The sequence below is a fragment of the Haplochromis burtoni genome, unplaced genomic scaffold (genome assembly GCF_018398535.1).
Source record: "Haplochromis burtoni strain Fernald_Lab_line unplaced genomic scaffold, NCSU_Asbu1 Contig_265, whole genome shotgun sequence".
Classification (NCBI taxonomy): Eukaryota; Metazoa; Chordata; class Actinopteri; order Cichliformes; family Cichlidae; genus Haplochromis; species Haplochromis burtoni.
The window spans coordinates 42,236-64,546 of record NW_024582626.1 but is presented as its reverse complement, the minus strand read 5'-3'; the positions used below and the strand labels follow the sequence as shown (position 1 = coordinate 64,546).

Here is a 22,311-nt window from a genome sequence, read left to right as displayed (position 1 = left end):
GTCTCTCTGTGTAGGGATCAGGAGTTCAGGGCATGCCTTTAATTTCTTGCCTGTCTGTAAATGACAGTGTCATGGCATGAATAATCCTTCAGATTTTACCAGTTGAAAAGTAAAACAATTACATTGTCAGAAGAACCTAAAAGACTTTGCACATACTAATCACAGAAGAAAAGAAAGGAATTGATTTTCAATTGCTCTTAATTTCAGGGCACTTTCCAACCTGTTGGTTCAAAAGAGCCAAAAGAAAATCCTCATCGATGTTGGAGTAAAAACTAGATGCTTTTATTGGAATATACACTGATAATGCTTACTGTCCTGTCATTGTAAACCAGTCAAAATACATAAATAACACATTGTGATCATGCTGAAGACCACAGACAGCAGTCCAAGCGTCAGGCGGGATAAAGGAGCTGAAAACATCACCTGATAAAGAAAAATCAGACAACAGACTGAATGAATAAAAGAAGGCTTCTTCATTGCACATTTTTCACCAATCACAAGCCTCTTCTCTCACTCTAGACTTTTGACCAATCACCGATCAGGATGAATTGCACTACTGTACTGTCCATCCGACTGTTCGGCAGACAGACATGCTGAGGAGCAAGGCAAAATTTTGCTTTTAGACTTCGGGACTCATTTTATTTCTCCATCTGAAGAAAACTATTCAAGCAGATAGTTATTTGTGGTGAATGAAATACAGTTACAGTTTCAAGAGGTTTTAAGCACTACACGCGAAATCCAAGCACTCTTCATAGATTTCAAATACCAGTATGCACCCCGATTAACGCTGTATTTGTTGAATGAGAAAAAGAGTAGGACTGAAACTTTCTTTTCACATGTTATTAGGGGAAAGCGCGTACGCAGTCCCCACTACCATAAATTGTGCAGTTGAGATTCCCACATTTGAGGAATTCACAGAGGTCAGAATTGCCTTTGTGCAATGGCAAAGCCTCGCTCTGGATGAACCACCTTTGTGATCATGGTATCATCCCTGCCAGGTAAGTATGAGTGGGAGACAGCCGGGCGAGGGGTGGGTTTCAGCCGCATACGAGTCAGCCTGACGGTTTTACGGAAATAAGCAGCAACACAATGTTTAGTGGAACACGATCATAATTTGAAATCTAACTCGTTCACCAAATGATTAATGCTATTTTATTGACATGTAATAGTTAATTTGAAAGTTAAATAGGCTGAGATTTTCCCATAATGCTTTGCCGCAATGTATGGGTTCGACGTCGCAGCTTACTTCCGGTCAGCGAGCGTTTTATTTTTTTTTTAAGTTTTACAAATCATTATACAATGACAATGACTAGGGAGTCATTTATGTAATATATTCTGCAAGCGTCCAAAATGATAAGACTAACGTGATAAGTGAGGCTTTCCTTTTTAACTGTGGTTTCATTCAGCCAAATTGACCTGGTGTCTATTAACAGGTGTTTCCCCAGCTTTGCTCACAAAAGATTAATAAAACTGGAGTAAAATGTTAAGAAAAAAATAAGTACACTGTAAAACAAGTCCATATGGGACAAAACATGCGTCGACATTCGTCTATTTTACGAATAAACTGCTCCAGCAATGTCACGCTAGCGTGGCTGTAAGAGTACTGTGAGTTTTGGCGCCATCTAGTGGACCACCGAACAGAGCGACATGCTAACCCTGACCAGGGGCGGGAGCATGTGCAGTAGGCCAGCTGCTATGAGCCCAGTGAACACACGGCTATTTTGCATAAACGCAAATATTGAATAAAAGTCATCTGGCGTTTAAACAAGAACTTGTTTGGTGAAGTTAAGCTATCAACTTGCACAGTTTTAGCTGCCATAAACGATCCCATACTCGCATACATTACAGTGTAAAGAAAACAGTATAAACGGCTACTCATTAGCAGAGGAGACCTACATTATCCGACACCTGGTGATGCACAAGCTTACCAGCCTGTTAACTTAATTAGTACCCTGAAAGAAAAGTTCAGTTACAGCAGGGGTTATTAATGATTTATTAATCATTGGCTTACCCATGGACTGGCGCGACACCACCGAGTTTAAGGCCTCAAAAGCGAGATTTTCAACACTCATCTGAGGAAAGCTGAAGGTGCCATTGAAGATGACGGATGGGCTATTTTCATACAGGAAAACTTTCTCCATAAAATACGCGACGTGTTCCAGGATAAACAGACTGCTGAGTAAATAACATTTAGAGAACGATGTCTGTCTCAAACGCACGTTTAAAAAAGTCATTAATTGTCTAATATTTGCTTATATCAGTAAAAGCCCGTGGAGCCTGTAAAAAGAAAGAAATGTCCTGTTTTGCAAGTATTTTTATGACATGTCAGCTTGTGGCTTTATACGAGGTATCCCAGGTATTTCACTTCTTGTGCCCAAGCACACATTTGGAGTCAAACCAGCCACAGTCACAGTGCTGCTCCACGTTTTGCTCTCTGATTGCTGGCTGCATGTTTAGCCAGGTGATTACCTGTTAAGCCTCTCTGACGGTGGGAGGTCGAGAGCAGATAGAGCAGAGTATACCAGAGTGAAGCCATTCACAACACAAGAGGAACACCGCTAAAAGAGGACACGATCTCTTATTGCTCATACTAACTGGACACAGAGGTAAGGTAAGCAATGTGCAGTAGAAAAAACAAGATCAAGTACTAACAGTGATAGAAAACACTGTTTCTTTTTATCTTTAAGCATTCCTAAAACTGTTAATTTTCACATTTCCAAACAATAATAATGGATTGCATTCATATCAGCGCATATTCACTAATATGTTTAATTGAAGTACAGAGTGCACTTATTGTGGCATGTGTGTCTCTGTTTATCCACAGCATGTCCAAAGCAGGAGAGCGGACCCCTTCAACAACTTCCGCTGACTCAGCCTCAGCAGATGGGTAACTTGAGATCGTCTTTGTGTATCTTCCTCAAAGTAGAATAAATTTGTCTAAAAGTATGCACGATTTCCAGAACTCTGATGTGTGGCCGTGGTAACTTCATTCATTACCTCAGGAAAAAATGTTCGAATTTCTCAAGCAATAAATATGCTTATTCGTAAGATGATTTTTATAGCAGAGGTGTCTGGTGTCAAATGTGAGGAAGAATTGTGACTTTACATGTTTTAGAAAAGAAGGCGGCACTAAATCTCCCAAGGGAAAGGAGTCCCCATCAGGCTCAGTCTCCGAAACGCCCAAGAAGTCTTTGAAGAAGTCCAAGAAGGTCTCTGAGAGTAAGAAAAAAGTCTACATCTCCGTGCTCAACAGTATTTTTGGGGCGGTAAGTATTTTCACCCATTCAAATGTGCTGTACAGCTGTGACCTTTGACCTTTACATATTCAATCACAGTTTTAGCTCAATTTTATATCCCAGTATCAAGTTTTTCTTCACACGCATTTGTTAAAAAAAAAAAAAATCATTATCCATTTAAACGCCATGACAACAGTCACAGGTGTTACATGTTACAATGTCAGGAGCCAGGCGGAGGTGAGACGGTGTGCTTACAGGTGTGCTCCTGATCTTTCTGGAGCTTTTTTCCACTAAGCCTGGTGTGTCTGACGTGTTAGTCGCCCGTTAGCACAAGCTTAGCGTCACAATTCATTAGGATGATCCGAAAGAAGAGCTCCGTCAGAACAAGACCTTTTGTTTTTTGATATGTTTATAAATGATAATTACACACAAGTTAGCAATCTTTGATGTCATGAGCATCACACTCATTTACAAAAATGAAATGGTGTCAATTTTATTCTGTTGTGGAGTATTTGACTTTGTTTTTGCTGCTGTGACATGTCTGATTCGCGTGTGTGCAGGACAGAGAACTGGCTCCGGCTGAATTAGACGGTGAGTCTCACTCACACCTACATCAGCGTTACATTTATTACACTGAGGTGTCGGGCCTCAGAGGTGATCGCCTAAAAATCCTGTTTTGTGTTGTCAGTGGTGAATTATTACAGAGTTTAAAGGAACTGTTAATGTTAAAATGACTGCCTAAACCCAGCTTTTGTTTAGTGTTTTAATATTTTAAGCTTTTTTTCCAGTTTTTTTTTAATTTCATTTACTTTTTGTTTCTTTCCATCTTCAAAAATCTATTGTATGTTCAAAAGTAGGGAGAAATGTTCCCAGACCACACCTTTTCATTACATACTGCTACTATTTTTCAACAGTTTTCCTTAAATTGTGTGAATTTGGGTGCTAAATGTTATCAGTAACTTTCATGTTCTCTTTGCAACCCCTATGATATTTCTCACAGAGCTGCACGAGGCCTTTAAGGAGTTTGACTACGACCAAGATGGCTACTTGAACTACAAGGACGTGGCTGAGTGCATGAGGACTATGGGATACATGCCCACTGAAATGGAGCTGCTGGAAATAGTGCAACAGATAAAGATGAGAAGTGAGTCCACTGATAACATGTTTAATCTTTATTAAACAGTCAAGTAAAAAAAACAACAACTCCATATTTGGCCATGTTTTGGCCTTTATTGGTTCACTTAAGAGCCCCTTTCTTCTTCACAGTGGGCGGGTTAATGGACTTTGAAGACTTCATTGAACTGATGGGACCGAGGATGATGGGCGAGACGGCGGACATGCTGGGACTAAAGGAGCTCCAGTCGGCCTTCATGCAGGTCTGTCAGCTAACGATGACTCAATTACCGCAGTTATCGAATTAGAGCGAATGGACAGAAATCCCAAATAAATGTGCGCACACAGTATCATCGGATACGCACGTCATTTCAAATACTTTGTTTTTCAGTTTGATGTAGACGGAGATGGAATAATCAACCTGGAGGAGTTGAAGGAAGCGCTGAAGACCCTGCTGGGGGAGAAGCTGAAGAAAGGAGAACTAGAGGAGATCTTAAAGGAGCTGGATATTAATGCAGATGGGAGCATTGATTTTGAAGGTGAGAAGACATCAGCATGTTCGGACCATTAACTGATTCATTAGAAGTGTGTGTGTTTTTACACTTTTCAAACTTTTCATCCACATTCACCATTACACTTCTGTCAGATAGCCACACACTGACTCAGTTTTCTCTTCTTTCTCCTTTTGCTCAGAGTTTGTGATGATGCTCTCTATTCGCTAATCGTTCGACAGACCGACCAACCATGGACAGACTGCTTTGGTCCACAGCTGTATTCACAGTTAGGCTCACTTGTGTTTGTAACCTAGCTACAGACTTTTACTACATAAAGTGTGGCCTAGCCTTGCAATAATGCTGCATGTGACGAACTTCTGCATGACTCCCACATGTCATCAAATGCAGAATATGCAGAGTGTTATGATTTTGTAGATTCATGAACATTTTGTTGTGATATAGCATGTAAATAAGACTGCAGTGTTTTGCTATTTTAATAAAGAAATCAAACTCACTCGTGCCTGTCACTGAAACGTCAGGACACATCACAACGAGCATCACGTCACAGCAGACTTCATTCCAAAAACATCTGTTTTATTGTTTCCAGGTCATTGTTAAACAAAATAGGAATGATAGTGATCATTATTATCCAGAGAATATAAGTTAAATATAAATAAGATCATGTCAGGTCGGCTAGCGTCAGAATTAGAATTGCACATTCAAATCATCAGAAAGAAAAGTTTCACATTTCAGAATCAGATCCCACATCAGGCCGGCATTTAGCGGTGGTACCGAACCCAACCATAAGCCCAATTTATCCTCCATTTAAAACTCTATAAATATATCACTACATTAAACTTAATCTGCGTATTAATATCGTAATTATTGTTCTTACTATAACGTCAAACTAAACCGTAGCTCAGGGAATCTGTAACATGCAGCACGAGTAATCTGCTGAGATTTACGTCTCAATGCCAGGCGAGAAACGGAAACACGAGCCAGAAAAATCCAATTCCCGAAAAAGCACAGAGATGGACGAGGCGCTGACGTCACAGGAGTTATAATCAGGAGTTTGTCATGCATTTTCTCTCGTATATTAGACTTTTGAGATTCTAAAAATACACATTTCTCTTGTTTAGAGCTGGTCACAATGTAGCTTTGATGCATTATTTATCCTTCATTTTTTAATAAAACTAAGTTTTACACATCCACACTGTAAAACTCGTCTTCAAACCACAATAAATTCTGTGTTGCATTTCACAGACAAATAAAAAAATGCTCATCATTAATTTGATACTTTCCACTGAATACCAGTCACTTATATTTTGCACATGAAGTAATTTCAAAATAAAAGCTCCTGCTCTCCCTCGTACGACCTCCCGTCCATTTCTCCTACTTTCACTGGAATGTTTGCTCCACTTTTTGCACACTTTGTGACAATGAGAAGCACCATCCCAAAAGCAGATTTAGTAAACAGGTGCATGTACTGTACGTCTTCCTTGCGCGAGAGAACTTGCTCGGTTCAGTTTGTGTGGTGCTCACATTGGCAGGATTGAGGGTGTTCTGGCTTTCCCAGGATGACACACACTGATTGGCTTTAGGATGCTTTGGATTAAACCACATACCGAATATTTTGAATGCATGCTGCACCATTCTGACTGCTTTGCGAGGTTATATTGATTTAATTAACAGTTTATTTTTGTACTGTAGATCTGTTTGTATCAATTATGTACTTAGTCATCATGAATGGGCATGCTGTCCATTGGTCACACTGCAGTAACTCAAATCACATCACATCACAGCATCCTTCTGTGTGCAGCCTTTAACACTACAGCAGCTACGGTGCCTTCATTTCTTCACGTCGTCTTCGTTCCTCTACATGCTGCCAAACATCTCAGTGTCCCTTCTTACTTCTCAAACTCTGTTCATCTCTTTAGGAAACCCCTTTCTTCCTTTCTTTAATCCAACTAGATGGTAGGTATATAGATAAAGACAGATAAGCTTCTTCTATTTTTTTCTATCCACGACACACTGCGCCTTCTTTGATCAACAGGATCTGACTAGTAAGACTTCTCAGTGGTCCTCTATTGTTTACAGCTCGTTGGCCAGCTCATCTGCAAACTCAGCCATGATGTCATGCACCCAGGTGTCCTTTTCTTCCTGGGAAGTGTCAACTAGGAAGACAGTCAGCTTCCTCTCCCAAGGGGTAGTGGCTTCCTGTACTGCCTCCAGCTGGGCCACCATAGGCTTCTTCTCCACGTGGTGCCGGAAAACAATGGAGGCCTCCTCGGACCACTGCCTTTGCTTCACTCCTGCGGAGAACCAGGAGCCAAGTCCAAATGAGAACCAGGCATAAATAAATAGGTATAAATAATAAGTAATAAATTAAACGCAGGTCTTGCAGATTGATGTAATTGTACAGCCCAGTTGACTGAGTGTCATGTGGCGTGTACTCACCAGCCAGCTGAGCAGTGATTCCCTGAAACGGCAGCTGCCTGAACTCTTTGATCAGAGGTCTGAGCTGTGTGCAGCTGACCAGCTCGTGCTTACCATAGTCCAACTCATAAACAGACACCAAGCCGCTGTTCAGAACTCCTTTCACCAGCACACGATGCCAGCTGAAGAATCGATGGAGAGAAAGCACACGCACTTACAATTCAAGTTCTTAACAGCATGCGTTGTGAGATTTGTAGTTGTAAACTCACCTGTTTTCCACTTTAGCAGCATAAATCTGATTCTTCTCTACGTTTAGTGGTTTCTCCTCTGTTTTGTTGTAGTAGAGAATCATCTCTCCCATCAGCACTACCAGCCTGTACATGTCTCCCCATGGCTGTAGCACAAAGTGGCCGGGGTGGCACGCCAATGATACGTATACATCCATGTTGTTTCCTGAAAAAACAAGAGTCCAATGTGAAATAAGAACAGTGAGGATTAGAGCATTCAAATGCAGTATATACTGTGTGGTGGGTGTTTAAACAAGACAAATAACAACAGTGTTTTCTTTAGACAATATACTCTTCCTTGGTACCTATAGTGGGCAGCTCTAATGGTGGTGGCAGCTGGAAAGAGGATGTGGGGGATGATGGTGTTTCTGTCGGGCTGCTGGGGGTGGTGGTGGTGTTTCCACCGCCTCCACTGCCTTTGGGTCCCGACAGAGCCCTCCTGAGGTGAGGCTTGACTGGGACATTAGCTGATGTTGGGCTGCCATTGGTGGAGTTACTGGCACTGGAGGTCTTGGTGGATGAAGTAGGTGTGGAAATCCTGGCAGAGCTGAGAAAGTCATAAAACTAGAAATTCAGTTTAAATGAATTACAACTGAGAAAGGAGAAAAAATAGACATTAGCTGGAGGGCACAGAGTTAACAGGTGAAAAACCATCATGGAGAACCTGTGGCTGGTCAGGAAGACGTCTGGTTGCTGCTTTAACAGCTCGGACTGGGCCATCTGACGGTTGAGGCTGCGGTCCGGGTCATGGAAGTTCTTGTCTGTGAATAAGTGGACGTGAATGCAGCGCTTCTTTTCATCCACTTTGGCAACCTTGGTGAGTGTGGAGGGACACGAAGAAAAACACAGAGGAAAAAAACACAGAAAACTCATTTAACACATTTACGGCTGCGTTTAGTTTCTTCATAGTAGAATATTTTAGAACAGAATATATTAGAATACTTTTCACAGTTGTTTTGAGTTTCTAAATCAATCTAAATATATTGCTATATGTAAAAAAAAGGATAGTGTGAATATTTGTAAGTCTATTTTTTATCATCGTCTCCACCTCTTCAGCTCAAAAGGCCAAAAAAATACATTTATAAAGGGGACAAAGCCATTTACCTTCATACTACAGTCAGTGGTGTTCAACACTTTGTCTCGAAGCCACTGCACAGCATCTGGAGTCCAGGATCCAACACTGACAGCCAGGTCTGCTAGACAGCACTTCACAGCCTGAACACAGGTTGCATGCATCAGCTTATCTAACAATATGCCCACATTTCTACAGATACCGTCTAAATCCTAACTGTATAAATGACATATATGATCTTATTACTTATTTCTCTGGTCGGGTGTTCACTGTCTGCACATTAAAGACATAGGCCCTGACCTGTGGTGGGATAGCCATAAGGTCACGGAGGAATGGGGGAGGAATCTCCCTCAGCTCAAACACCTCGACAGAAGCCTGCACGCCCACATCAATGAACAGGATGTCCAACACTCTGCTGCCATGAAGGTTGGTGATCTAAAGAGACAAGAAAGCGTCACGTTATTAAACTGCCTCGGAGAAAAGTTATAGATAAACAGATAACTATACTTGGTACTGATTGCAACACAGGGATTAACAGGTTGTGACTGCTTATCAAAGGTTAACAAAAGGAAATAAATGGTCCTCTATTGAGCAACAGTCATTTAGTTCCTTGTTTAATAATTCACATTGTTTATTGCAGGAAACAGTTACCTCGACACGGGACCATTTTCCTTTGTAGCGAGCCAAACATCTTTTCCCACAAAAAGGTCGGGAGACCAGGAACTCTGATGTTACCTGGAAGAAAATTAATGGAATTAAAATCTTTAATAAAAAAACAAAAAAAACCCCCATAATTGTTACATTTGACTACAGTGTTACAATGTGACTTTGATCTAAAATGTTTCCTTATGTTTAATGTTTCATTCTGTGTATTTCTGACCTAAACTCATCTGATCCAATAAATCTTCCGTCTTAACACAACACGCTGGCAGCTCTGCTCTGTTTACCCAAACGCTGCCGTAAAAATGACGCTACACGCTTTAAAGGCCGCTGAACTACAAAAGCATCCGCTGCACTGTGCTGCTAACAGACTAAGTGGCTTGGCCATGTCTTAACTCCAGATTAGCAACCTAATCGTAATCTGTCCACAACACTGCCTGAGAGAAAACACATGGCATTGTTACATTCACAAAAGTCTTTTTAAGATGACGTTGATGAGCTCCGATCTACTAATTCAAAGAGAATTAGAAGAAGAGATAAAAGGTTGGATTATTTTCCAGTTTGTACACAGGACGCATGTATGTATGACCCAATGTGATCCAGTTATTTAATGGCAATACATGCATTTTTATATAAGCTCTAAGAAATGATGACATGTAAAGCCACAGAAAGAGAAGTGTGAGCTAGAAAATGAAAACCTCATTTGGAACAAGTCTCATTCAAGTCCTCAGAGCCTGAAATTAGCATGAAGTTTTCTGAAGGTAATCTACTCAAACATAGCCATGAAATCTTGGAGGTGTCTGCAGAAAACCGACTAATTCTGTTTCACCTGGGCCTACTGCTGGACAAAAGCGACTACGACTACACAATGTTCGGTTGAGTTGTTTTGACAACTGTTGTTTGCAGAGTAACGTTCAAGTGTAGCCATTTAACAGTGCACAAGGAGACACACTATACTGAAAATAGTAACATAAACAGCTACAGTGTGTAATAGATACTATTATATAATATACTTGAAATAAATGTAATTTAAATGAAATAATTTTTTTGCATTTTCTACAACACGCTGTCTGTTCTTCTGCATATGCTCAGCTGTGATATTTGCATATCAATTAAAAATGACAAGAGATCAGTCATGTTAGCTGTTTTAGCTTTTCTCTTACACTATGATAAGAAGATAGAACATATCAAGGCTACAAGATTATAATCAATCTGCACACTGATAAAAGTATCACAGTTCCAAAAAAGCTCTGAGACAGCACACGAAGCAGGCGTTTACCTGTGAGTGGAAGTACGTCTCTATTTTCTCCAGCGTCTCATTCATTTTGGTAAGACCTCTGGAGGGAGGCTGACAGTAGATAGTCCCATCAGAACAAACGCTACTGATGGCCACATTCATATAAGCGCTGTTCACCTGAGGAGAGCCATGAAAACAATTTTGCTGTGTTACAAAACCACATGCATACCCACATGTATTCACGCACAGTCACTTCGGTACCTGTAACGGACTCGCTAGCGACTTGTCGTGCAGAGCTTTCATGCAGGCAGCGTTGATGTTTATGTCATCATCCTGCGACGTGTCGTACAGGACAACCAGAGGGGTCTGCCCTCTCTCCAGGATCTCGGCCAAGAGAATCTTTCCACTCGCCATCGTCTCAAACTTCTTCAGCACCGCCGGGTCCTGACAAAATGTCTCAAGGCCTAGGCACACACAAAGACACAAAACATATATATTCTCAGGTACTAGAAACCTTTGAAGAAGCTCTTTTCCATAGAACGATCAGATCTGTGACTGGGCCCTGCAGCACTGAACATTTCTGACTGGTCGACTGTTTATTGGCTGCATAACCGACATCTACTTACACAACTCGAACAGTTATGTGCAAAATGACGTATTGGACTAATCTCCACAGCTTTTCGCTGTGTGTGGAGGTAACTTTGCTTAAAATCCCGGGAATAAAATCTCAGTCTTTTGTGCATATGAACCAACTAGGAAAGGAAAAAGAAAGTTTGACAGTAGTGGCAACAAATTTCTTTAAGTAATGTTCAGTTTTCTTCCAAATTACTTGTGTTTTTATGATTAAATGACGAGTACACCCACCTGCCAGTTTACACTTGGCTGCCTGGAAAGACAGTTTAAAGAACTTCTCATGCAGTTCAAACACTTTGTTTTTGCTGATCACCTCTGAGAAGCCATGATCCACATAATACACCTATAGAGCCAAAAAAAGAAAAGATCAGAGGGAGAACTTATACGTCCTCAAATTAATCCTTCAGGTCATTTCCTGTGTTTGACCCCTCACCTTGACCTTGTCAGTCATGACCTCACAGACTTGTGCCCTCAGAATCTCCTCCTCTTCCTCCGCCCTGACTGCAACAAGCTGGCCCGAGGATAGGGATGATACAGGTGTTGGGCTGCTTTGGTCCAAACCATAAAACTCTCTCATTTCATCTTCCATGGACTCCTGAGCCTGGGAGTAACCCTCACCGATGTACCTGCAGCGGAGGAGAGACAGTCAGGGATTTATGCTCTCCGCCTTGTTACGACGCAATCGCACAACTTCTGTCTTACCTGAGTAAAACCCCGTTTGTGTTGGTCGCCTCCACCACCAGCACAGAGGGGTACTCCTCTTTGGGGATCTGTAGTGGAGGCACTGCCTGGTTACTGAGCCTCCTCCCCAGCTCCTTCCTCACCCTCAGCTCCTCCTCACTGGCTGAAGAGTTCCTCCTGTTGCAGTTCTCGTCCTCTCCTCCTCCACCTCCAGTACTGCTTCGCCTGTACAGGATGGCCCTCTTGGGGTTGTCAGGCATTGGGTAGTCGATGGTGCAGATGTCAGAGAGGAGATCGAGGTTGACCAGAACATGTCCTGGCAGTTTGGTCTTAAAGACACATAAGATATAATAATATTATCAGGTTCACCCGGCATGTACATGAAAGTATACTGAAGTATTACTGACTTTGTAGGTGTCCTGGAAGAGCTTGGGTAGCGCATGGGCCCACAGGCCACTGGAGTACTTCACTAACAGTTCCTCCAGCTTCTGCTTCAGGTCAGGGCTGAGGGTTGCAGGGGACGAGGGAGGGCTGGGTGAAGAGGAGGATGAAGGTGGAGACTGAGAAGACCGAGAGCCAGAGCGAGTCGGACGAGTGCTGGGGGCTCTCTGTTGGACAGAGGATTGGAAAGGTTTGTCTGCGGGCACGTTTGTGGTTGTAGCAGAGTTTGGGTAGGTGAGGATGGGCGAAGAGGAGGAGGAAGTGTTTGTCTGTTCCTTGGCAGGGTAGAGAAGCCGCTGTGATGGGTTGCTGCTGCAGGTTTTCTCTACCTGGAAGGACAAACGGAGCAGCCCTATTACAAAAGCATTTTGCATTGCACTACAGTGATGTTTTAGAATTATCTTTCTCTTTGCTTGGAAACAGAAACCCTTATTAAGCTACCAAAGCACGAATAATAATTACAGCATCATAAGCGACACATACTATGCAAATGTGCGTCCAGGTCTCCAGGTCTTTAATGGCCTCTGTGGGCAGGTCTTGTTTGTAAAGCTCTCTGTACATCTGAGGCAGTTTGGACACCCAGAAGCCATTACTGTACTTCGCCAAGATCTCTCTGATGTGACCTTGGACCAGTTGGGGGTTGTAGGGCTTTGCTTTCCCAGAACCAAAGCTCTCATTTAAGTTTGAGGGTGCTGGAAGATAAATAGAGAAAAACAGACAAGAAGGAAAAAAAGATCAGACACATGTATAAAGCCCACTACTGCTTCTAAAGTAATCATTTCCTTGGACCTAAACTATTAGATTGAATGACGTGACTTCACCTCTAAAAGTGAAACAGAAGCAAAAGAGAAAACAAAATAGGAGAGTGAAAAAAGTCCCATTACTTCTATTTTTGTGTGCTGACTCAAAGGAAATCCAAAATAAAGGAAAGAACGATATATAAAAAAAATCACTAATAATCAGAAAGGAATTATCTTCTGCCAATTTGGAGGACAGGATACACAACATGTATTTTTAGTGTGCTGAAAAGGAGCCTGTCCTACTTACGAGCAGTCTGCTGGGAGTTTCTGGAAAGGTGAGCGTGCACCTCTTTCTGAAACCGTGATGGTAGGGTCATCCTCCTGAACACAAGAGAACAAACAAGAAAGATAATTAGCTTTTTGCAAGTTCTAAAAGGCAAAGAAAAAGAAAATACTGATGACAGGCCGTCTACCTGTTTCTTCCTTCTTTGTTTAGAACGTCTGACTCTTGGGCCATCCTTTAAAAAAACATTACATTTGATTTGGAGCTGGAAGGTCTTCTATCTTATTTGAGGCAAAGCACAATCAGAGCTTCAAAATAACTCAGGTAACATTTCAAAGTCCAAACAGATAGCTTGCTAAAGTTCTCAGAATGATGACCTGTTAATCCTGAGATACTGCACAGCAGGAACTGCATTGCACTAGTTTCCCAATGCAGTGATCTGCTGAGTACCTCTATCTGTGCACTGAGTAGAATATGCATCTCTTTACTCTGCTGAAATCTTCACTGATCTTCCATCAATTTCGTCTACCCCTCATCTTTATCATGTCTGAGGGTCAACTCAAATCACACAGCTCTGTTTAAACATTTCTCCAATCAGTCAGAACTCTTGCCTCACTCAGGTACATGTTAATGTAATCATGCAGTCAATAAACAGAGCAACAGCACCATTTGCTTCAGAGCCCCAAATGGCTGTAAGGACATTAGAATGTCTTACCTACACATAAAATCTGTATATTACAAAACACAATAACAGGAAATGTGCACTACACTGACCTCTTCCTTTACTTTTTGAGGCCTGTGGAGGTGGTGAAAACACACTGAAGGAATAAACAATTAAAAGTAAATTCAGGCTTTTTATGGAAGCGTCCTGAATAACTACAGATGTTATTTTTATGTAGCAACATTAACGTGGAGGTCTCCACCAGTGTTTTTTTATTGGCTGGGCAATAAAATGACTGAAAGCAGTACAACAGGTTCAGTCGTGCAGTGTGCAGACATAAAGGTGTCCAAGTGTTTGCCTGCCTCAGCACGTTGGCAAGAACGAAGAAGAGTAGTTTTTAATTTGAGACAAATATAGTCGTTTTCTAAAGTTACGAGCTTTTATTGTACCTTTTATTGTAATCTAATGAACCGTCTTCAATTTAAGTAATGTTTTCCTTACTTCACTGGTTTTTCATCAAATGACATATAAATGATGTTTAAATGTAATTCAGTGTTGTACTGCGCCTGTCTTTTTACTGAATTTACAGCTTCCACATCAAGGCAGCCCATAGTGCTACTGCACACACTACGCACACACACAAATAAATGATGATGACTCTGGCTTGCACAGTGGAACATCTAGAGGGATACAGAGAGATGTGCTGATTCACTCTGTGCCGGTTTAGAAGAGTTAATCTACCACAGAATAGAACAGGGATTAAAACGGGCTCATGCTCCCCCTGCACTGGGCTCGTGTCCCCTGCCAATACACCAGGCGTCCCACCCTGTTGCCCCATTGTGCTACAGAGGGCCAGCAGCACCTTCAGTGATACAGATATAGAACTGATGTCAGTTGTTTTCACAGGACGGTGAACTAAATAGTGGGTGGATGGAAGTGGGAGAAACAGTCATTGAGCAGAAGTGATATTTGATTCATTGTTGATGAAATATGATGTAGCAAATGACAGCAGCAGCACGAGTGCAAATGGAACAATGTTAGATACATTGATAAAAAAGAAGGAAGAACAAAGGTAGAAAGAATGAAGGGAGACAGAATACAGAGAGAGAACCAGAATAATGTGGAGAGCGTATCATCAGCCCAGTGCTGAATAAGCAGCAGCAGCAGGGAGATGGTTATCATCCAGAAACCAAGCAGAGTTCAACCAGACATCCATTCACGAGCAGACTCGTGAATGCTCGTTTTGATTCAGCTCAGCTCACACAGGTGGAGAGAAGGCAGAAAGAGAGGGTAGCAATGAATTTTTACGTTGCCTATAACTTTATAAAAGCAAATAAAGACGACAACAAAATGAGCTCTTTTATATCTTCCATGACTGAAATATTTTAAAACAACTTTTCTGGCATGAGATCTGAATTTTCTGAGCACAGCTGCCTGTGGCTCATTACTCTACATGGGTTTCCAAAGGACTGTGGAAGTCTGCTTGATGACTGATACATGTAAGTGTACAAAGAAATCCCCACAAATATGTGGAGGTGGGGTTGAAGGATGTGAGCCTAACTAGATCTTTTCATAGTGAAACCCTAAAGAATTTTTCACTCTTTTGTCCAGTTCCAAAGACTGGATTTTGCTATTGAGGGCATTTTATATCATCTAATCAAATAAATAAACTTAACTGACAATCTGAAAAGTGAAACACCGCTCTTCTCAACCTTCCCTCTGGATCTACTCACTCTCATCCAAATCCAAATTGCTTTACTCACTTGTCTGGAGGTTGGTTTCCTTTCCTGTTGGATGTGTTCTGACTGGACATCTTGTTCGGATGCCCCCCAGTCTTGCCCTCTGATGGGCCATCCCTTAAGTCTCTTGCCTGTCTGAAGTCTCCATGTCCAGCCCCACGGCCAGGGCCTCCTCCTCTACCCCCACCTCGGCCACGGTGGTTCGGTTGCCTCAGAGAGTTTTGAGGTTTGGCTGTGGAGAGAGAGAAAGCAAACACGAAAAAAAAAGAAAGTTATGGACTTGAAGTGAATACAAGTGCAAGAACACAAACACACACACAACCTAACTAAGCTAAACCTGATTCTAGGACATGGACAGTGTGCCTGAAATCCTTGCAGTTGTTGCGTTCTACTGTAAAAAGTCCACGTGGTCACAAAAAACAGGCATTTATGTCACCCAGGCCTGAAAGAAGCCTTCAGGCCTGCAGAGCTGATGTGCTTTTAAAATCTAAAAGGAGCAAGTCCAGGTGTTTCCACTTGCTTCCAGTCTTTATGTTCAGTTAAGATAACCGACACATGGCTGTAGTGCACCAGTTAATAAACTGATGCCTCATTTAGCTTGAAGCGATAACAAAAAACAAAGTTTATTCCTTTCAACTGGCACAGCTAAGGTGAAACACAAGTTCAACTGTATGTTTAGTTTAAGACTGGAGGTACATGTAACAAAAAACGTCAGGATTAGTCTGATGTGAGTATAAATCCAGTAATTGTAATCCATTACAGTCCCTGTTTATCCAGCAGAAAGATGGAAAGTCAGAGTTACACCATTCACATTTGTCCTGACATCACATTTCTGCGCGATGACCTCACCAGTATACCTCCTGTGCATAACCCTTAGTCATTTACACTCCCACACTCTGTCCTTTTCATTTCTTCCTCACACTGACTCTTCTTTTATCTCCACTCTTTCTTCTCAATCTCTTTGCTTCTCTGTGAGATCCAGAACTTTCTCCTGCTTTCTTATTCACTCTGTTCTCACTGAATCTCCACAATTTCTATTGAGAGAAAAGAGCTCCTTCATCAGCCACTCACTTCAAAAGTCATCAGCAGGCAATTCCCGCATCTAAATCTATTCTGTGGACATCCTATTGGCCACTGGCACTCAGTCAATTAATAAATCAGCCAGTTAATAAATCACTGAACTATACACACAAACACACACACACACACACACACACACACATTAGAGAAACCCAGCAGGCATAAGCATAAATCCACATGCAGATACAGTCAAGGACAAACACCCACAAACATACACACCAACACTAAGAGTAGACGCTGCATCACCTCACCGGCATGGACACACAGTCCCTGGTCTGTCTCTGCCTGAATAATAATAACCCAAGCGGGGAGGAGAGAAGGAGAGGGTGCATGTGCGTGGGGAGGAGAGAGCTTGATTTGTGAATCAGCGTCTCCTCGCTTGCAGCTGACTCTCAGCTGCTTCAGACCGTGTTAGCCTCAGATTTCAACATCCTCCTCTCCCTCCCTCTCTCTCTCCTTTTTTGACTCCTTCCTTCCTTGTCTCCTTACCATTTCACCATCCCTCCATCTTTCTTCTCCTCCAACCGTCTCACTGCCACTCTTTCTCTCTCCTCTACTCCTTTGTCTCCCTCTCTCTCTTTCTCCTCCCTGCACTACCACCTCCCACTTCCTCCTCTGGCTCTCAGAATATCCTGCAGCATCACAGTCTAGCAGAGGTGTGTGCACTGTAAATGTTTTAGTGCAAGTGTGTGTGTGAATGCAAAACGATAAATAAAAGTTCAGAAATGTTTGCGGACACGCAGTAAGGATGTATACGGGCTGAGATCTCGGTGCACCTGATGCTCGCGTGCAGCCCTGAATACTGTGGAGCTGCTTGTCTGAGTGTGTGGGATATCCTTAGTACCTAAAGGATGAGCAGGTCTCCACAGAAGGGCAGTTAAACAGGGCAGCTGTTCATCTACAAACTGTGAGGCTGCAGCACATAAAGCATTTGCATTTTGCATTGTCACAGCACTGAGATAGACACTGAACACCACTTCTGTTTCTATGCTGCTGCAGCAGCACTGCTGCACTGTAGCGCTAGAGGAGTCTGGAAAAGCTCCTTTTTGTTGTGTGAAAATGTGAAAGTTTGGGTACTACAAAACTGCTCCGTCATCGTCATCGGGCTTTTACACAGCAGATGGCTCCACTAAATGGCTCACTTACCAAATCGAGCTCTCAGTTTATCTCTGAAAAGTGTTTTTTCTTTGATTTTGAGGAAAACTGCAACATTAGGGTGGATATTCTACAACAATACAACAACGTCCAATCTCTAGGTTGTTTATGCTAACACATGTTCAGTTTTGTGATGTAATTCACTCAGTCTTCAATTGCTTTTTCTAGCCGAGCTCCACATATTCATGCTCCTGCAATGACTGCAAAACAATAAATACTTGGAGTTTTACTCTGAACTGAACCTGAGGGAGAGTCAGAGAGAGGGAAAAATGCCAGTGCATATGAGGATACATCTTGTTTAACTTTTTACAGCGAGCAGAATAAAAACACGTCTCCCTGTCCTTTCTCAGCAGTGCGCACACAGAGAACAACATTCATGTTTCTTTCTTCCTTTTACTTCCCGTCAGTGAGCACGATTACAAGTCTCAGACTTGTTAAGTGTGTTCCATTAATGTCTGAATATAAGTATGTTAGAGTTATAGTTAAATTAACATGTGCAACAATTCCAGTCTCATGCTCTCTTCTTCAGACACTTTCAATCGAACGCAGCAATATAAACAGTTAAATTCCTCTTAGTGCCATTTGGCGAGCTGTGCCAATTAACTTTGAAATGTAATATGAACAATAAACTTTTTGAATTACTGACAACAGCAGACTTTGAGAGTTAATAAATATGTAAGTGTTTTCAGTCTGTGATGTGTTTTACAACATTATGAACCGCAAGTTCTAACTATGAATGATGGTCAGGTTCGAGTTGACCTTTTCAGGCAGCAGTGTGGCTGCTCTTCTCTATCAGCCCATCAGTTGTAAAGCCAGGTTGTGTGACAGCAGCCCTGGTGCATAGCTCTGGTTTAGTTTCACACACTGCCGAAAAACCCAGAGCGTCAGGCACATTTACGCATGTGTCACAGTAACGGTATCTACATTGCCCTAAATCAGCCTTACTGATAATTACCAAAATACTTTCGTTAATGGTTCATCTGCAAGTATACAGAAGCTCTTCAATCAAAATATTGTTAATGCTAAAAAATAATTATTGTCGTTATCCATGTATGTTCAAATATGCTAATTAACAAAAAAGCTAAAAAAAACAGTGAAATATATATTTTTTCTAAAGTTATCGCAGTTATTTACCTGCACGCCTTAACTGAAGAATTAGTTTTAGTGGTTGAATGCTATGATTGATTAACGTCTGACTTCTCAGAAAAGTCCAGTCTGCCAGTTCAAATATGGGTATACAAACAGAAATTCAGTTCAGTGAATTCAGCAACTTTTACTTTTAAACAAGTTTTTTAACATTTTTGTGTTTTCTTGTTTTTATCACAGGTGGTTTATCAAATTTGTTGAGCACTGCAGATTTTATTTCTGTATGAAATGCATACATTTATCTCTGAATAAAGCCTGAGTCTCAATCCTCAGGACCCACAAAAAGTCCAAAGCAATTTCTAACATATCAGTTCAGCTCTATATCATTCACATATTTATTCTCCTGCAGCCTGCTGACTGTGAGCACACCCCTGACTCTTCTGATGTAGATACATATGAAGATGGCAACTGACTGCAAGAGGATGCCTCGCCGCTTCCTGTGAAGTGCGCATTTCAGAGGGTAAAGAGATCGTGAGTTGACTGCACATGGTCCAAATAATTTGGGTCGTGCTGCTGTCTCCAGTTACTGTTTTCTATGTTGGCCCAGGGAGGTCAAATGCATCGGAACGTAATCATAACACCAGCAAAATAGAAAAACATAGCAGAACTTTGAATGAAAATATTTGCCAGTTTGTCTAAAATGGTCATGCATAAACAAAGATGTACTTGAAAGCTAATAATCTATTAACAAATCTATGCTTCTGTTTCTTTATCAAAGAGTCATACGGTTGAAGGAAGAAAAACAGTAACCTTTGGATTTAAGGATTGTTTGAACCTTCTTTATCAGCAGCAGTCAAAGTATTTGTGGAAGCTGGAGCTCAGACCTGCTCATCGAATGTCCACTCATTCTTCCAAAAAGAAGTTTCTGATTAGCTTTCCTGTTACCACGTCTGATGTTACTCGTTCTCTGACTTCATCCCACAATGCACCTGGAGGCCCACCTCTAGGCAGAGTATAAGCAGCACCTAATCCTCTCCTTTTACTAACAAATGAGCTAATTAACTGATCAACACACATTCATTATGAATATGCTGACGTGGACATCCCTGTACGGGTCCCAAATTTTTTATTTTTTTACATTTTTTTTACCATTGAGGACAAGCGGGGCAGCTGGTTTGACCCTCATCTGGGTGTTGACAAGGTGAGGTCGACCCGTCTTCTTGGATGTGCGCTGACGAGCCACCACCTTGGCTAGATGACCTGTCTCCTTGGCCCCTGAGGCAAAACAAACCACCTGGAAATAGAGAATGCAACAAGCATGCAGTCGTGCTCTAGTGTAATGTAAACATGGTTAAACCCTGCAGGCGTAATGCACATCACACAATGTAACAATCTACCGATGACATGTTTAAAGAAAGAAAGCAGAAAAATATATATCATCCATCGCCGCTTATGTGAAGCACATCGGCACACACCTCTCCCGAGCGGCTGCGCTCCATGCGGACTAAAGATGGCATGCTGGCTAGAAGAGCATCCAGGTTGCTGTGTCCCATCTGCTTATGTGGTATGTGCTCCCCAGTCAGCTCCTTATACTCTGACTGCAGGTGTGACAATGACACTCCACCTTTGTTGGAATGCAGGATGCCCCGCAGCATTTTTTTTGCCACCTCCGCATCAGCCATCTGAAGAAAAAAACACAAGAACAAACCCAAAACGCAACTTTTTAAACACTTCAGTTCTGAAAACTTTTACTCTGATAATGACGCAAACCCATACTAATGTCCACACAGGCTGGGTTTACGCTGTAGGTCAATGAAGGACTGGTTAGGCAAGTTTTCATGAAGTGTTGATCAGATTTCAAGAAACAAACAGTGTACAGATCAATCTAAATCTCTGTTGCAGACTAAAACTGCAACTGAATTCTGAAGTCATAGTATCAGTAGAGTATTTGCTTTTTCTTTTAGGCATAAAAAACATCCATGACCAAAGCAAGCAAATGTATATAAAAACCTGCTTTTGAAAAATACAGTAAATACAGCAAAGAGCTCCTCTTGTTTGTGTTTTTATTTTGAAAAAGGCTGTTACATTCCATCTCTGCACAAAAATGCTTTCGGTTTCCAAACTAAAGCGCCCTGCAGCGGAATTGAAACATACAGAGCTGTTCCCTTTCGAACTTTAGGCAAAAGTAAAACGAAAACTTTAGGTTTCAACAAGCATTTGGTATCAACTCTCGCTTCTGACCGACATGGAGACACACCCTGAAAGCAGAATTAGGGGTCTCACCGGACACACTGGAGTGTAAACAAGTGGAAATCCTCAACTTGCCCCTTAAAAAATGACAATGACTAAAATTTAGGAATACGCGAGATCGGGCACACTCGGAAAGCGTCAACTTTGCACTTTGGGAAAGACACGATATCTGATCTTCTTTCGAAATTGGTCCCCGAAAAATCAATTATTCAAATTAAAGTATTTCTAAATATATTTATCCGTTCAGGTAGTACCGTGATGAAGAAGGTGGTGGAACTGGAGCAGGATGAAGTTAAAGTATCAGACTATTTCAGAATGAGATGGCTTTAGGCCACTTGTTGATATGGCCACTCTGAGCAGCGCAGACAGCAGACGGGAGAGGGATGAATGACGTAACGTGTCACACTTTAACTCCACACCCTCCATCGGGACAAAACTATTTGCTTTAACTTTTTCTGCCTTTATGAGTTTCATGAGCAAAAACTGTGCTTAAGTGGCTCTGAAAAAATACAATCACACCAACAGAGCATACCGGACCCGGTAAATAGCCCGCTTATGCGACCATACTGCGCGCAAAATCGAGTTAAATCCTCCTACCAAAGCCGGGACAGCGGCTACGTCGAGTTAGTTAAAAAGCGACGTCAAAATACCGGAACTACATAAATCCTGCCTTCATAATAAAACAACCGCGATACACCGGTTACCTTTCCCAAGGCAAATGACTAACAATAGCTTTAATTTTGAAAGTAGCTGCCGGAAAGAAGGTTTGCAAGCCCGATTGAAAACATTTCAACCATCAAATCCGGGAGTAGCCACCCCAAAAAAACAAAAAAAACCACCACCGACCAAGCTTTATCATGAGTTAAACTTTTTAAGCCCCATGAAAGTTATTCTAAAAGCTACCAGAACAGTCTACCTTGCTCTGCACGGATGAGGTGGTGAAGTCGGGACCTGGTCCAGTCGCTGTGGCGCTGTCACCGCCACGGGGGTTGGCTTCGTTCCCGGTGTGTGCCGGCCGGCAGGCACA

The 22,311-nt window shown here is 41.9% G+C and overlaps 2 protein-coding genes and 1 non-coding gene across 10 annotated transcripts; 1 reads left to right on the top strand and 2 right to left on the bottom strand.

Annotated features, from left to right (window-relative positions):
• Positions 1 to 831: 831 nt before the first annotated feature.
• On the top strand, positions 832 to 5,357 carry si:cabz01076231.1 (calcium-binding protein 2). 3 transcript variants are annotated; one of them, XM_005939205.2, is made up of 8 exons: positions 832 to 2,611; positions 2,825 to 2,887; positions 3,116 to 3,266; positions 3,797 to 3,827; positions 4,237 to 4,380; positions 4,503 to 4,612; positions 4,741 to 4,888; positions 5,043 to 5,357. In XM_005939205.2, exons 2-8 carry the CDS (start codon positions 2,826 to 2,828, stop codon positions 5,069 to 5,071), a joined length of 675 nt encoding a protein of 224 aa, XP_005939267.1. In that variant the 5' UTR covers positions 832 to 2,611; position 2,825; the 3' UTR covers positions 5,072 to 5,357. The 3 variants fall into 3 exon arrangements, with proteins under 3 accessions (XP_005939267.1, XP_014194521.1, XP_014194520.1); XM_014339035.2 differs by having other exon boundaries at positions 832 to 2,606; positions 4,741 to 5,357; XM_014339034.2 differs by having other exon boundaries at positions 4,741 to 5,357.
• LOC121815665 lies at positions 845 to 1,006 on the bottom strand. Its single transcript, XR_006055257.1, has one exon. It is a non-coding gene; the product is annotated as a U1 spliceosomal RNA (small nuclear RNA).
• A 59-nt stretch (positions 5,358 to 5,416) lies between the features above and the next one.
• tdrd7b (tudor domain containing 7 b) lies at positions 5,417 to 22,310 on the bottom strand. 6 transcript variants are annotated; one of them, XM_005939208.3, is made up of 21 exons: positions 22,201 to 22,310; positions 20,510 to 20,716; positions 20,184 to 20,328; positions 15,738 to 15,945; positions 13,504 to 13,548; positions 13,338 to 13,411; positions 12,774 to 12,982; positions 12,257 to 12,619; positions 11,871 to 12,178; positions 11,602 to 11,794; positions 11,400 to 11,511; positions 10,797 to 10,999; positions 10,578 to 10,712; positions 9,290 to 9,373; positions 8,939 to 9,073; positions 8,671 to 8,781; positions 8,231 to 8,379; positions 7,872 to 8,113; positions 7,549 to 7,732; positions 7,301 to 7,461; positions 5,417 to 7,155 (listed from the first exon to the last, which is right to left on the bottom strand). In XM_005939208.3, exons 2-21 carry the CDS (start codon positions 20,714 to 20,716, stop codon positions 6,935 to 6,937), a joined length of 3,489 nt encoding a protein of 1,162 aa, XP_005939270.2. In that variant the 5' UTR covers positions 22,201 to 22,310; the 3' UTR covers positions 5,417 to 6,934. The 6 variants fall into 6 exon arrangements, with proteins under 6 accessions (XP_005939270.2, XP_005939272.1, XP_005939271.2 ...); XM_005939210.3 differs by lacking the exon at positions 22,201 to 22,310 and adding an exon at positions 21,539 to 22,172; XM_005939209.3 differs by lacking the exon at positions 13,504 to 13,548.
• Between the last annotated feature and the right edge of the window lies 1 nt (position 22,311).

What these genes read in the sequence shown, in the direction of transcription:
- si:cabz01076231.1 (XM_014339035.2), top strand. Translation starts at nt 2,826, where the DNA reads ATGTCCAAAGCAGGAGAGCGGACCCCTTCAACAACTTCCGCTGACTCA. An exon ending in GGCTCCGGCTGAATTAGACG is followed by an intron (nt 3,828 to 4,236) that starts GTGAGTCTCACT and finishes TATTTCTCACAG; the next exon opens with AGCTGCACGAGGCCTTTAAG. An exon ending in GCAACAGATAAAGATGAGAA is followed by an intron (nt 4,381 to 4,502) that starts GTGAGTCCACTG and finishes TCTTCTTCACAG; the next exon opens with TGGGCGGGTTAATGGACTTT.
- tdrd7b (XM_005939208.3), bottom strand. Translation starts at nt 20,716, where the DNA reads ATGGCTGATGCGGAGGTGGCAAAAAAAATGCTGCGGGGCATCCTGCAT. An exon ending in TTATGGCTATCCCACCACAG is followed by an intron (nt 8,782 to 8,938) that starts GTCAGGGCCTAT and finishes ACCTGTGTTCAG; the next exon opens with GCTGTGAAGTGCTGTCTAGC. An exon ending in GTCTTCCTGACCAGCCACAG is followed by an intron (nt 8,114 to 8,230) that starts GTTCTCCATGAT and finishes TGACTTTCTCAG; the next exon opens with CTCTGCCAGGATTTCCACAC.